Source organism: Lodderomyces beijingensis, assembly GCF_963989305.1.
Source record: "Lodderomyces beijingensis strain CBS 14171 genome assembly, chromosome: 6".
In the NCBI taxonomy this organism is placed as follows: Eukaryota; Fungi; Ascomycota; class Pichiomycetes; order Serinales; family Debaryomycetaceae; genus Lodderomyces; species Lodderomyces beijingensis.
In genome coordinates this window covers 351,319-366,575 of record NC_089975.1, presented here as the reverse complement: position 1 = coordinate 366,575, position 15,257 = coordinate 351,319, and the positions used below count along the sequence as shown (strand labels likewise).

The 15,257-nt window shown below is 46.4% G+C and overlaps 5 protein-coding genes across 5 annotated transcripts; 2 read left to right on the top strand and 3 right to left on the bottom strand. All coding sequences in view use genetic code 12, as the record gives it.

The window, feature by feature from the left end:
* Positions 1-719: 719 nt before the first annotated feature.
* On the bottom strand, positions 720-2,240 carry LODBEIA_P48900 (uncharacterized protein; the record flags this gene model as incomplete). Its single annotated transcript, XM_066975161.1, has 1 exon — positions 720-2,240. The coding sequence occupies one exon, from the start codon at positions 2,238-2,240 to the stop codon at positions 720-722; it is 1,521 nt and encodes a 506-aa protein (XP_066831828.1).
* Positions 2,241-4,426: 2,186 nt separating this feature from the next.
* Positions 4,427-5,776, top strand: LODBEIA_P48890 (uncharacterized protein; the record flags this gene model as incomplete). Its single annotated transcript, XM_066975159.1, has 1 exon — positions 4,427-5,776. One exon carries the CDS (start codon positions 4,427-4,429, stop codon positions 5,774-5,776), a length of 1,350 nt encoding a protein of 449 aa, XP_066831827.1.
* Positions 5,777-6,542: 766 nt separating this feature from the next.
* On the bottom strand, positions 6,543-8,375 carry LODBEIA_P48880 (uncharacterized protein; the record flags this gene model as incomplete). The annotated part of the gene is made up of 1 exon (XM_066975158.1): positions 6,543-8,375. One exon carries the CDS (start codon positions 8,373-8,375, stop codon positions 6,543-6,545), a length of 1,833 nt encoding a protein of 610 aa, XP_066831826.1.
* A 395-nt stretch (positions 8,376-8,770) lies between these two features.
* On the bottom strand, positions 8,771-9,094 carry LODBEIA_P48870 (uncharacterized protein; the record flags this gene model as incomplete). The annotated part of the gene is made up of 1 exon (XM_066975157.1): positions 8,771-9,094. One exon carries the CDS (start codon positions 9,092-9,094, stop codon positions 8,771-8,773), a length of 324 nt encoding a protein of 107 aa, XP_066831825.1.
* Positions 9,095-9,444: 350 nt separating this feature from the next.
* On the top strand, positions 9,445-15,204 carry LODBEIA_P48860 (uncharacterized protein; the record flags this gene model as incomplete). The annotated part of the gene is made up of 1 exon (XM_066975156.1): positions 9,445-15,204. One exon carries the CDS (start codon positions 9,445-9,447, stop codon positions 15,202-15,204), a length of 5,760 nt encoding a protein of 1,919 aa, XP_066831824.1.
* Positions 15,205-15,257: the final 53 nt, after the last annotated feature.

The following is a 15,257-nucleotide window of genomic DNA, read 5'->3' as shown; positions in this document are numbered from 1 at the left end:
CTCTCCCACCCAGGCAAAGAAAGAAATGGAGACAAACGTCGTGATTGGATTGGTGGGTTTCATAACCGTTGGTATTTGTGCTTCCCGGGATGCTTATGGTCCATCTCTTGGAATTCGTGAAATTCGGGAACGGTTTCTGCATTCGATGAGGCAGGAACGTCGCAGTTCTCTTGTGTGTCTCGTTGCACCTGAGAGAGAGGCTGGAAACCAGCGGCGTCTCTAGCTCTTCAACAGCGTAATCGAGTCGTTTCCCCTTGAGGGTAGAGGACCTCACGGGAGCCTTGAATTGAGACTTGAAGCAGCACGTCTAATCCGTTAGTAGCCACTGGCGTTTTTTCGTTTTTTTTTCGTTTTTTCGTTTACTTGCTCCTGCTGGACTACAACTACAACTCAAACTTCACCTACCAGATAAGTGGAACACGCGCCAAGAGGAGCCAACTTCTGCAATTTCCTCTCAAAAGACTGTGATATTTCATGATAAAATCTCAAATTTCTCTATAACATTAACCAGTCTAGTCACGCTGCTAAACCATCAAGAACTAAAAAAAAAAAAAGAAAAAGAAAACGAAGATCCAAAAACTCGTGAATGATTTCCAATAATTAGTTTAAAAAAAGAACAGGACAATAAAAAAGACAACGGCGTGTTTGTAGTGTTGTAGTGCGATGCAAGTTGGATATGAATACTGGATATGAATATTTTTCCCCATGGTGAGTGTCATTTAGTTGGATTCCCAGTCCTTGTTGCCATTATCGTCTTCACGAGCAGGAGAAGACAATGTCTTGGTTGTGTCGGTTGCTGGTAGATCTGTATCTTCAGTTCCGGGTGACAATACAGGTGAATGCGGCGAAGGACCAATTTGTGGCGACGAGTTTCCCACTGTATCATCATCTTCTTCATCTTCCCCCTCTTGGGCTTGTTCTTCTCCTTCTTCTTCATCTTCCCCCTCTTGGGCTTGTTCTTCTCCTTCTCCTGCCTCATCCAAATCATGCTCGTCGTTGTACGACGGCGGTTTATTTGGCGGGGCTAAACTATTCAACGTTATCCTCTCGTCATTCGAATTCACCTCCGAATACGCATTATAACTAAACTTATCATGGTCCAAGCTAGCATTCTCCTCCAATTTGCCCTTGACGTCATCGTCGTCTCCCTCGTCGTTAGCACCGCCGTTGATCACCTTGACAGTGGCCCAAAAGTCAGGCGGGAAATCATCTTCCAAATCCTGGCACTCGTCGTCATCGTCACCAGCTTCAGATCGCTCCAAAAGTATATCCAGATTGAACTTGTTGTACGCCGGCGGCGCGGGCCCGTTCCCTTCTATAGGAGCATACCCCCAGTTTTTGACGTTGGCCTCGATAAACACAAACCCGCGCTGTCCCAAATTGACATGCACCGAGCAGATATTGTTGGCGCCCACAGTGGGGAAAATCTGGCCCTGGTTGGCAATCTTGAAGTTCTTAACGTGGCCTCCAAGTTTCGACTCGCTGACTTTCTTGCCGTTGCGCGTAAAGAAAATCGTGCCTGATCGTGTCCGATAGCCAACTCCAATAACGTCCCCTTCGGCCACGGTGGGAAACGGCGCAGGCTCGCTATCGAGATTAAACGGCTGGTTGTATCTTCTATATCCATTGGAATCATACGTCACCGAGTGCGGGTGTCTCCCAGGTAATCTAAACCACGGGTAAGGTTTGATGCTCAACCCCATGGCAATCAAGGTCTCCTGCGGGTTGGCAAGCGAATAAATCTTGCATTCGTAGTAGTATACTTCGTTCTTCATCGGTATCGGTAAATTGGTCTGAGTCGAGCATTCAAACAGCTTGAAAAAGTTCAATTCAGTCTTGTTGACGATTAACAAGTCGTTATTGGTGAGCATGGCATCCTTGGTGAATTCAAATGCATTGATGCCCTTTTCCTGGATGGACAAGTTCTGGCTCAAGGTGAGCTCGCCCACGTAATAAGGGTTACTTTGCAAAAACTCCTTGGACTGGAAATAGAGTTCTTGCTCGTCGCTGTTTAGTTCGAGATACGCTTGGTTTTCCTCTTCGCGGGCAATCTCGTCGTCGGACAAGGCGTGGGATCTTCGAATCACAATGTAGATCATGCCCGAGATTATAAAGAGCCCCACCATCGACACCATGGTGATGAACGATATGAGGATGATGTCGCCAAAGTCGCCGTAGGCATCGTTTCGATGCTTATTGTAGGGTGGGAGTATATCGGGCTCGTCAAACGCAACGTACATCTTGCCAATCTATCTGGTCTGTGAGTTTGCAGTTTTATGAGTTTATAGCCTAAAGTGGATGAATGGCAGGTATTAGGTCTAGGGGTGACGTATTTCGTTGTTTTTTTTTTTTATTTTCCTTTTTTTTTCAATTTCAGTTGATTTGAAACGGAGGGGATGATCACCGATGTTGGAATCGAACGGCTCTTGCCAAAACTTTCTTATTAGATCTTGTTTGCGTGTGTATTGAAGTATGGCGAATAGGAAGATGGGGTTTTCAACCTATCAGACAAGCACCAGAATGGATGTGAGTGATTTTTTTTCTTTGATAAATGGGATCAAACTTTAGATCTCTCCACCAGTGTTCGCTATCTCTTTGTCTTGGGATGTTTGACTTGAGAGAGTAGATAATATAGGGCGCTTCTCTCTACTACTTGCCTTTCTTAATGCCGTGCCTGTCTCTTTCCTGCCTTCCTGCCTTCCTGCTATCTGTATTGCTATTGTTCCATCCGCTGTCGTCGCCGCCCGGCAATTTATCAGGCAACAACAGCGGCTAGTCCCGTGTCGTGTCGTGAAACAGTCCACGACAACTAACTTACCCGGCACTACTCTGTACACTCTATGTACATATATACATATATACATATATAGATGTCGCTAGCACAGTCCAGCCCCCCCCCTCGTGTCCTCGTTTCTTGTCAAGTCCTTGCTGCGGAATAAGACAAGGCCTCTCACAGATTAGCTTCTGTTTCCATCATTTCTGCGTAAAATACCGTTGAGGTGCTTTTTCGTCTGGACAACTCGATTGAGACCAACTACAACGAAGAACCATTAGCGCACAAGTGAGGTAAAATTAAAAACAACACCTGCTCCAGCATCATAAGACCTTGGACTTTGAATCAAAGTGAAAACAAACAGATCCAGTCAACTTTGTATTTAAAAATAGAGCCATCGGCTTAAACCGACTGTTTCGAGAATTTTAATTTTTTTGTCTTTGTTATTTCGTCGAGTCTGTTTACAGTGAGATGACATACAAGCATCGCTAAGCAAGTGTTCAAAAAATAAGAAACAGGCCTAGTCAAACCTGAATATAATTGGTTGAAACCGTCTCCTGCTTCATAAGAGCTCGTTGGAACAGAGAGTGGAAGTTGAAAGTGGTTGGTTCATTTTTGGAGCGTCGTTGCTCGTCACGGTGGGTTTCTTTTGGCTTACGGTTTTCGCCATTTTGGGTAATGCAACCAGCACAACTCAGCCGCGGTCTACACGATCATCTGTTTTTTTCTTTTTTGTTTTTTTTTTTTTTTACAAATTTAGGGATTTTCTTTGCCAGATGATAGAGTCGGGAGTTGGCTGGGTCGCTATGTCGATGCCAAATGCTGGACTGTCCCCTTTCTCTCTCTCGCCTTCCCCCCTCTCTGCTTTGTTCTGGTCCAGTTTTCCAGTTTGGTCAAGGCCATTTTGATCGTCGATGCCCTTTCAATTTTTTTTCCCTTAAACGAGCGCTATCCAGGCTTTAAACGCTCCCCCCTTTAAACGGGAAAGGGGGTGGCTGTAGGGGTAGCTGATTTACATGTATGATTCGCTAATCGCGGTGGATAACAGAGACAGAAATGCATTGTCTTCCTTATTGATTCTTGGTGGATGTTGTTGGTGTTCTATTTTTACACCATCCATAATAAAATTTTTGGGGGGTAGAAAGGGGGTGGCGGGTTCGGCTTCGCAGTTTCTACGTTAAAGGTTTCCCCTTTTTTTAAAAAAAAAAAAAACAACCATCCAGCGATGATAGCCAGGCTGCATACCTATGTGCTTGTCTCAGTTTACGTCTTTGGTAACGATTGCGGAGGATATTTTGATCCCCGCTGCGCTTGCTTGGCAAATAATAATGCCCAGAGAGGGATCATCATCTTGACTCAAAAACCCTAAACCGGTAATCGTGCCAGGTTATAATATTGCATCAAGTATTTACATCAACAATCGGGGATGCTGAGGGTGACGATGACGTACAGTTGGCAAAAAGTAAGAGATACAAATGAGAGGACAGGGGCGAAGAGCCGAACAGAGTCTGTATATATATCTGTGAATATATTCACATAAAGCCAATGGTGGATCCACTTGCGCGTTCTTCATCAGTCACTGCTCATTTATACATTTCAACAGCTTCTTAATACCCTATACACCCTTCCATTCGCTTCATTTCACTCGCTTCGATGATGATGTTGAATATTGCCTTCCCCGTCGTGGCACTGTTGTTGGCCACGTTTGCCCAACCTGCTCAAGCATGCAACCCCTTGACGACCCAGGGATGCTCCCCCGTGCCTGCCCTAGGCGGCTCCATGCGAGAAACTTTCCAGAATGGCCTCGGTCCCTATTTCAACAATCAGAACCACCCGGGCTCAGTCACCACCGGCAGCGATGGCCTCTCGATAACACTAGAACAGCGATTCCAGTACCCCGGGATCGTCTCCAATTTCTATATGATGTTCGGCTACGTCGAAGTGGTGATGAAAGCGGCTCCAGGACAAGGCATCGTCTCCTCTTTTTTCCTCCAAAGTGACGATCTAGACGAGATCGACATCGAGCTCTTTGGCGGCGACAACTACGAGTTCCAGTCCAACTACTTCGTCAAGGGGTCCACTACTACCTACGACCGCGGCGAATACCACGATATCCATAACCCCGTGGGCCAATACAACAGCTATGTTCTCGATTGGAACTCGGAGAGATTGAACTGGATCTTCAACAAGCAAGTGATGAGAACGTTGCACAAGGATGGACCCCAGGGATATCCGCAGTCGCCCATGAAGATATTCGCTGGAATATGGGCTGGTGGCGACCCAAGTAATGCCCCCGGCACAATCGCGTGGGCCGGTGGAAATCCCGACTATAGCCAGGCGCCGTTCTCGATGCACATTCAGTCGATTACTGCCATCGACTACTCGACTGGGGATAGCTATTCTTATAGTGACCAATCGGGATTATGGACTTCGATTCGGGCTGAAAATGGACAGGTTAATGGGAGACAGCTGGAGGGAGAGCGCGAGGCTCAGCAGGTGGCTAGTGGCGGCAGCATTGCTTCAAATGCGGCTGTTCATTCCCTCAGCTCATCGGATGAAAGCTCGTCTTCATCTAGCGCCTCGCCATCACCATCAGAATTGTCGTCGTCGTCAGAGTCGTCATCATCGAGCACAGCAGCATCTAGCCTGGCTTTGTCGTCATCATCGTCGAGCGCTTCGGTATCTAGCTCGATTTTGTCACTGTCATCGCAAACGAGCTCAGCTGTGTCGTCTCCTACTTCCTCACCCTCAAGCTCTTCAAGCTCAGCTCCTTCAACAACAACAACAACATCATCATCATCATCATCATCATCATCAGAGACCGCCACTGCCGGTCTGCTGGTTTCTACAACTGCATCTTCTACAACTACAACTCAAACATCCACCTCTACAGCCCCTTCTGTTTCATCAGCATCGGAAGGATCCGGCGCAATCGCTACCTCTTTCTCGTTTGAAAGTTTCGCGTGGTTGGCCTTGCTGTCGGTGTTTATGATTGCCTTGTAGAGCTACTAAGTCTCTAAATCTTTTGTATTAATACATAGCATTGTTAATTCATAAAAGAAAAACATAGTAGAAAAGAGATCGATCTGGTCGATTGCTGAGCTAAATTAATACCGTTTCTGTATTAGGAGTTTGGGGGGGGGGTTTTTATTTTTCTTTTTTTTTTTGCAGCAATTGTTGGTTTCGCAACCATATTCTTTGAAATTCAGACAAAATTAATGTGAAATATGGAGCAGATCGAAAACAGAAACTGCTCCTACTTGAGAATATCCCCGTTTCAGTGTATTGATAATGACATTGGTCGTATAGAAACTCTGCTAAACTCAGCCAAGGCCGTCTTGCACCAAGTTTTCCAATGAAAAGAGCAGAATAAATAATACATGTCAGTTTCATGTTCAGTTTCAGCGAGTTGATAAACATAAGCTTGGATAAGCTTTGATGAGTTTTAACAACGGCTTCAATTTCTCAAGCGAAGGACTGGATGGCCAAGCTGGTTAAGGCGTGAGACTGTTAATCTCAAGATCGTGAGTTCGATCCTCACTCTGGTCGTAATTTTTTTCTTGCACTCATTTTTTCACTCTCACTATTTCGCACCCATTAACAAGCCATGACAAGTCCTAGGAAACAACCACTCTCACCATACATCGTGAACCGAGTAGAGAACATATCAAAGAGGTATAAAGTCAAACACAGACACAAATTTTGTTTAACTATAAATTTTGTTGCTAAAAAATCTAATCTTTTTCTTATTTTTTTTTTCTTTCTAGATTTATTGGTTCAAGACAACGTAATTGGCCGGGAACAAACCAACAGCACCGGTTTTCTCATGCTTTCCGGACCACCAGTCTTCATCAACAAAGTCGATCTCAACGATAAGATCACCTTCTTTAAAGCCGATTTCGTTGTCTTCGTCCTTTTCGTAGTCGTATTCTGCAGTAGCAGTCACGGGACGGCCTGCCGATGATGCTAAAGTCTCCTCTTGTGGTTCTGCAACTGGTTCAGGTTCATCTTCAGGTTCAGGTTCAGGGACAGGGACAGCTTGTCTAGCCGGAAGTGGTCTTGCTGGTAACGCGGCTGGTTTTTCTTCTTCCTCCTCCTCTTCTTCGTCATCGTCTTCAAAGCCCTGGTTTGAAAGTGTTGGGGGCAAGTTTCTTGCAGGTAATGACGGAGCTGGAGGTCCGTCATGTCTCGAAGGCAAAGATGGCGCCTCGTCTTCAGCTTTGGCTTTCACGGGTGCTCCGTTTCTTGAAGGCAATATGGGTGCGCTTGCCTCTTCTTCTTCTTCTTCCTCCTCATCTTCATCGTCAAAACCGACTGGTGCTCTGCCGCCTCTTGCCGCGGGAGGAGGTGGCAAGTTTCTGGCTGGCAAGCTCACAGGTTTGGGCCGAGGTTCCTCCTCCTCTTCTTCTTCATGTTCCTGTTCCTGTTCCTGTTCCCCTTCTTCATCGGCAATCTTGGCATTCTTTTCAAATCTGGCTGCTAGTTCCGAAGCATGTGATGGGTGAGATGGTGCAGCATGCGAAGGCTCGTCATTTGAATCGCCAGCGTCCACCGTTTTGTACTTTCCTCTTTTTTCCGCCCAGATTTGAGCCGGTGTCTTTCCATTATCGGCGCCAAAGTTTCTAGATAACCCGCCGATAAGTCTATTTGCCTTGGCGTCGTTATTGGACCCAAACGCCGGCTTGGCGCCAAATGCTGCGGTTTTCGCCTGTTCCGTGTTGGCCCTGTACTTGTCGGCCACGTTGCCAACTTTTGGCTTTGGCAACGAGGTCAATCTTCCGTCATTGTGACTGCCATAGGCCTTTATACGCTCGCCCAAAGGTTTAGAAACCGCCGGCTCATCTTTCTCCGCGTTTTGAGGAGGTGACGACGTTTTAGGTTTAGGGGTCGAGCTGATGGTGTCGGATTTTTGCTTCCTCAATTCGTCGATATTGACCTTGGTGGGCTTGTAGGCCGACTCGGTGTTTTGCAAAGGGTTTTTCTCGAGATCTCTTTCCTCAACGTCTTCGGCGTCGCCCCAGCCGTCGTTTGCCAAGGAAACAACATTGAGTGGTTTACCGGTCGATTTGGGAGCAAATTCGATCTTTTTAGTAGTGGGCATGGGCCTGGATACAATGGGCCTGGAGACAGAACCAACTGGCTTCTTAGCTGCAGCTGCAGCTGTACCGGAAGCAGAACCGGAGTATCTTGCGCCGGCTGCTGAAGCAACTCTACTCAAAAACTCGTCAACGTCCAAATCGTCTTGGTCCCTCGCAGTGATTTGAACATGGTACCCGCTAAATATCTTGGAGACACTTGCCAAGTTATTGGCAAACGACATTCTCGCCTTTGCTGGAGCGTTATCGGGACACCAGCCAAGCAAGATAATCTTCAAAATGTCCGAGCCAGGAACAGTGACCCTGGCCAAACCAAACTGCACCTGCCCGTCGGAAAAGTTTTCAACAAACTCTTCTAGTGGGCCGTCGCCCGTCTCGGCGAGATCCAAGGTCGAGTTCTTGTCGACCAGATAAACCACATAAGACACACTGGGGTCCCCGCGAACCACTTTGTCATAAGGTTCTTGGATCCTTTTGGAATTGGTCGAAGTGTCAATTTTCTCCATTTTTTTTGGTAACAATATCAGAGCAACAGGATTCGTGCAATACAGTACAGCGCAATCAATTGTTTTTTGATCGGATTCGACTAGACTGGATCAACAAGCGATGGTGCTGTGGTTGAATTGCTATTGGGATCACCCTTGGTGCAATCCCCAACGTGTAAAACTACGAGACACGGCCACCCGCCAACGAGATCGTCGCTACCAAGTAGGAGTTCAAGTGGCACATGTGGAGAGGGAACCCACCTGCTATGCTGTGGATCTTGCTGAAAGTGAAAGAGAGGCACTCTGGGGCTTTCCAGGGGCGATGGAGATCGAGTGCTGGTATTGGAAGATATATATAGATGTATGTATATTCATTTTTCTAAATTTTTCTGGAATTGCGCTGAGCTGGAGGTTGGTCACGAGCTTGACTTGACCAACGCGTAGACTAGACACCACAGCATGACAAAGCCCGGAATGTTGTTCAACAAGTTGTTGACGTAGATCTCCTGGATGGGGTTCCTGAAAAACTTGCCGGCGTTGCTCTCCCCGCATATTAGGTAAAACGCAACGTTGGTCACCAGGATGCCAACAAAGTAGACCAAGAACCCGTAGAGCGACTCCAAGGTCATGATCCCCGCCACTACTCCAAGCGCAAGCGAAGTAACATCATGGACGTGCTGTAGCTTCTGGCGATTCGTCTCTATACTATGCGGACTGTAGAACCTTGTGCGATCACTCATCCTTTCTTTCTTCTCTTGTTCCTTTCCAAATTTCGACGGCACCGGTGTAACCTGAGACGGCTGAGAAAGCAAATTGAGACGGCAGCGTCAAGTCAGGGCCTGGCGGATTGGTGTAGGCGAAATAACGTTGAACCTTGGGGAGGGGGGGGGGGAGGGAACAGGGCTGTTGCCACTTTTTTGCAGCGGTGGCGGTTTTTTTACCACCATGAAAATAAAAAAAAATGCAGACGAATGCTCTTTACTTGCAAGATACGAAGGCAAATGGACCCCCAGACCCCCCCCTCCAGATCTTCTTTCTTTTCCTAAGAGACCCGCCCCCGCTCGCCAATTACCCTTAGATAACCAGCTCCATGAATGAGCAGTTGAAGAGATTTCTTCTATTTCTACCTTCTCAGCTGAACTTTGAACTCAACGAAAATGTCCAGAAGGAGATCCGGAAAGCGCTTTTCTTGTCGATAACCAGTGATGGAAGATTCTTGGACTGGGTCTTGCCCGGGGTAGCCAATGTCAAGGATACGTTGGAGAAGGAGTACGATTGGAGGTTCGACAAGTACCTCAAGCAGCTAGCTGTGCAGAGAGATGTCCGCGAAGTGCATAGCATCTCGGCTTTCCATCCTAATCAGCCATGTTCGCGGATTTTCAGAAAGGGCGAGCCGATATACCGGTGCTTGACCTGTGGGTTTAACGAGACGTGTGCCCTATGTTCACATTGCTATCGGGCCTCTGAGCACGAGGGCCACGACACCTATGTTGCAATCTGCCTTCGCGATAATGGAGGAGTCTGCGACTGTGGAGACCCAGAGGCCTGGACACGAGAGTTCAATTGTCCCTTTGCATTGAACGATTTGAACATCCAGGATCGAGAGCTACCGCACGAGTTCCAGCAAGCGATTTTGAGCACGGTGAGCATCATACTAGACCATGTTATCGACGTGATGGTGCGCAGTGAGTGCCACCTAGACGAAACTGACGAAGAACAAAACAAAAACAGCAGCAACAACAAATGTCGCATTGAACACAACACCCGTATTAGTGCCTTGGACCCTCATAGATACGGCAGTTGTCCAGAGGAGTTCATCGACGCTAGCAATGACGAGTACAGCTTGGTTCTCTACAACGACCAAGTACATCACTACCGAGACGCGGTCCAGCGCATCCGGCTCGCAAGCAAGAAATTCAAAGAGTTTGCTGCCATGGTGACCGACAAGGTCCAATTCTACGGCAAGGCCAGAGTCGTGAGCTCGAAAAGCATAGACTTGCTTCTAGAGAGACAAGTGGTGCTAAACTCCACCGGGTTGACCACCTGCATAAGAAGCGAGAGAGACCTTTTCCGCGAGGACGTGTGCAACGAGCTCATTAGCTGGTTAAATGACTTTACCGAAAGCGAGTTTTTCAAGGTGTACACTGACGCCAAAGACTTGTTTTGTGAGGCGTTTTGCCAACGATGGCAGCGAGGTGTCTTGGGAAATGACGGAGAAGAAGTAGAAGTAGAAGTAGAAGAAGAAGAAGAAGAAGAAGAAGAAGAAAAAGAAGAACAAGAACCCAGTAAAAACCACGTGCTGGAGTCAAATTTCAAGATTGGCCGATTGAATTCGGACTTGAGCATCCCTCGAGGCGATCATGCCAGGGACCCGCACTGTCCGAGGACAGAAACCCACTGTCTGAAATGTTTGGAGACTTGCCAAGACACCACCAATTATGGGTCCCGTTTGCAGTACATGATCTTTTTGGACGTTCGATTTTGGAAAGCGGCCAGAGTACTACTACGCGACATGTTTTCGACTTCTTTAATCACAAACTTGAAGTTCAAAAACGCTCTTTCCAACCAGTACGTTGACATATACACCGCCGTGGCAGACAATTTCCTAGTCTCGGACCGCGAGCCCGAATGGAACCTCATGTCAACTTTGTCGACTCAGCTCTTTATGAGTCCAAGAAACTCCAAGTCCATAATCCAGCGCGGAGATTTCGTATCCATCCTTGCCTCGATCCAGGCGTTCTTGACCTCGGACAAAATAACCTACGACTTTAGCAGTAAGCGAGGCAGAGAGATATCTATGAAGAGCCTCAAGAATAGACGATGGGGACAGCTTTTTTTCGATATAAGTTTCGTTATAAGCAGGGGAAAAGAATTTCGGGATGTTTTGGACCCGCAAACCGTTGCCGTGATTTGCGACATTTTGGAACTATTCCAGGGCCGCCCTGTTTTAAAGAGAGAGAAAAATGCTCACGTTGAGTATGAGAACCCGGACTTTTCAACGGTTTTCCACGCGGTTCAAGCTATTTACAAGTTTGCCGAACTAGCTGCTGACTCCATCAACTGCTTCGAGAACAACAGCCCCTCGCGCCAGAGCAGAGCCCAGTCGGCTATACTCGGTGTCTTGATCAATTTGATCAAATTGGAATATGGCAAAATCGAGGGTGTAAAGTACGAGAATACCGACATAACCTTAAAGAAGCACGAGTTTATCGTCGAGCCCGTCACGAAGCGACTACTAAAGAAATCCAGTGTGCACGAAGACAAGGTTAGTTTCCTCCACCCAATGCACTCGTTCCTCAGTTGGTTGATTGAGTACTCAAATTTCGCCAACTTGTCTATATTGCAAAACATTATCGAGCAAGCTCGCGTTCAAAGTTTCCCCAATTGCCCCGCCGAGGTTGAAAACTTGATTTTTGATTATCCAATCAAAACAACGGTGCTTTTGTCCCAGATCAAAGCCGGATTTTGGGTCCGAAATGGGTTCAGTGTCAAGTCCCAATCGCACTTGTACAGAAACACGGGAATCAGAGATTATGGCTACCTCAGAGACTTGTATCTCATCCAAGTATACTTTAACATTGGCCACCCAGATTACGTGACATTCTTTATACTCGATAGGTGGTGCCTCGGTAAGGAGTGGTCGCTTGATACCGAGTCCGTTTACGACGGCAAGATTTTTTCCTACATGCTTGAAGAATGCTTCAATTTTTTCATCCATTTGACAACCGAAGTCCGTCATTTAAAGGGTCTTTCAGAAGAAGAGTTGAGCAAAATCAAAATTAAACAAGTCATCTTGCATCACCTATGCTTTGAACCGATTGGGTACAAAAAGCTATGCTCGTACATTCCTGAAAGCGTTGTGTGCGATAAGAGATTTGACATAACTTTGAGCGAAATGACAAACTACAAGAAGCCCGTGGGGCTGAATGACTCCGGCGTGTTGCAACTAAAAGAACAGTATTTTGAGGAAATCAACCCATATTACTTCAATTACACGACAAACAGAAGGGATGAAGCTTTAGCATTTGTCAAATTGCGCAAGCATAAAAAGACAGGTTTGCCGAAACGAGAAGTGGTGATTGAGCCCGTTCCTTCAACGGATGATATTTTGCCCATCTACAGGTTCATTTGCAACTTTTCAGCATCTCAACATTTTCAAGCATTTTTAATGAAGACCTTGGTGTACATCTCGCGAAGCGACAACAGGGATCTGCTTGACGGTTTGCTAGAGACCGTTTTGCATTTGATCCACATATGCAGTTTCGAGGACAATATCGATACTGCGCGGTACGGCGATTTTTATGCCAAATTTGTACAGCACATTGCAAATTACTCGACTTCGATCTGCGAATTGTTGTATAAATTTCTCAACGCCGATGAGTACCGCTCCATGCACTCCAAGATCCGCATGATTTTCCACACCCTTCAAAGGAAACATCCAGATTTGATTGAAACGATGCGGGGACAAGTTGCAAATTTCAGCAGCCAAGTCTTGAGCAGCTCCGCAGAAAAATACTTGAATGTTGAAGGAGAAGCTGCTCGCAAGAAGCGTCTTGCTGGCATCAAGCAAAAGCAGTTGATGGAGAAATTCAAAAAGCAACAAGCTGCCTTTTTGAAGAACAATGCCAATGATGATGATCCAGAATTGAGGGATGTGGAAATGAATGCTTCGGACGAAGAAGAAAATGCCGGCTGGGCGTTCCCGGAGCAGCACTGCATCCTATGCCAAAATGCCACCGAAAATGCGGGTCCTTTTGGAATCATTGCGCACATTGGACGAGCGTCGACTTTTCGTCAGGTCCCTTTCAACAGCAGTTATTGGTTCTTGAAGGCGTTTTCCGACTCTGCGAATTTGAACTGCGCCGAAAACGAGGACGACGATTCTTGTATAAGGTCAGCAAATTGGCGGTCCTACATGGCCGATATCCGCGAAAACAACGCGTTTGGACCTGGCTTTGACACTGCATCTGCAGTGGAAAGTAAAGTGGTTGCTCTGAGCTGCGGCCACGGAATGCATTTCCAGTGCTATCTCAACTATATGGAGAGCACTCGCGGCAGACAGTTTCAAGTGACGAGAAACACGCCCGAAAGTTCGAATCTGAATGAAATCCTTTGTCCCTTGTGCAAGCTGGTCAACAATACATTTATCCCGGTTCTTTCGAGAAGAAATGGCAGAAGCTTCATCCAGTTGGTGGCTAAAACCAGCACCAGCACCAGCACTAACACTCGCACCAGCACTAGCACTAGCACTAGCACTAGCACAAGCAGCAACAATCCCTTTAGGGAATACAATTGGGGCAGATTTGTTGACGAAAAGTTTCGAAATGAATTTACTCTTTTTTTGCAGTCCGATTTAAGAGCAATGATTGGATCGGAGGATCCTTCGCTTTGGAAAATGTGGGCTACCCAAGACCACCTTAATCTCGAAAGAATGATGGAGAACATCTTCCACACACTCAAATTATCGACTTTTCCTCAAGTAAGCGAACCGGACCTATCGGTTATATTGAGCAATTCAATCAAGTCAACTGAAATTTGCCTCAGAGGAGTGTCTTCTGGCACTGGCACTGGCACTGGCACCACCACCACCACCACCACGGTTATTCACCAAATTCCCAATAGCTCAGTAATCATTTTGCGTGTTTTATACGAATTGAGGTTGTCGATCATTGGCATGAAGTTGAACAACGTGCTTGCAAACTCTCATTGGAACAGCGACACTAGAACCAAATTGGTCTCAAGCATCTTATCGCTCTCGCCAGGGCAGATAAACAACACCATCATGGAGTCCGATTTCTTTGACGTGTTGACGAGCATGATTTCCATTCCTTCACTCGGCTTGTCATTCAACTCGATTTTGCGTGTCACGTTTGTCTGTCACGTACTCCAATGTTTTTTTGTCATCTTCAAGGAGTTGCGCTCATGCGAACCAATTGTGCGTGACTATAGCTTGGACGACATACCAATTTTGAGCAGCATTCCACTGGACGTGGCGACAGCTGCGCTCGACTGTTTCAACAGCTTCTATAATAAAGCTAATCAATCATCAAACACACGTCTCCCAGTTTTGGGTGAAGTAATATACACCATGGTGGTGAAAGCCGCGACTCCGTTTTTAAGACGAGCTTTGATTTACGCTTATGTGCAGTGTGCGAATCTCGACGGAGCCGATGAGCTACTACTTTCAACCAGCAATGAACTAGAACCAGAACCAGAACTAGAATCGGAAAAGATCTGCCGTGTGTTAAACGTGGATCGCGTTCTGACAATCATTCACTCATTCTGTACCGCTGGATCTTGGGAAAATGAGATTTTTTGTGATTTTCTTGCCCACCTTAGTTCGAGGTCATCGGAGCTCGTGATTGCGAGAAAGCTCGAGTACCCCGGTATCATTAAATTGATTGATTTACCGCAAAGGCTAGATTTTTTCTTTTCGAGATACTACTATCTGGATAAATTCAATAATCCCCATAGCACGATTGAAGATCCGGCCATTTGCTTGTTTTGCGCCAAGGTCGTCGACCTACAGAAGCAAGCCACCGGATGCAACGAAGGCGAATGCACCGTCCACTACCTCCAAGAATGCGCTAGTGATGTTGGCGTGTTTCTAATCCCAAAAGACAGAACCATGCTTCTATTACACAAGAACGGCGGTTCGTTCCACGTTGCGCCCTTTTTGGATGAACAAGGAGAATCACCGGACGAAAACAAGAAAGCGAAAGCGTTGCATTTGATGGAACCGCGATACGTTGAATTCACTAAGCACGTGTGGTTGCAACACAATATCTCCAACTACATTGCCAGAAGTTTAGAAAGCGTTGTTGATCCTGGTGGTTGGGAAATGTTATAATGCAAGTGCATAAATAAATAAATAAATATATATATAAATATCGTTAATATATT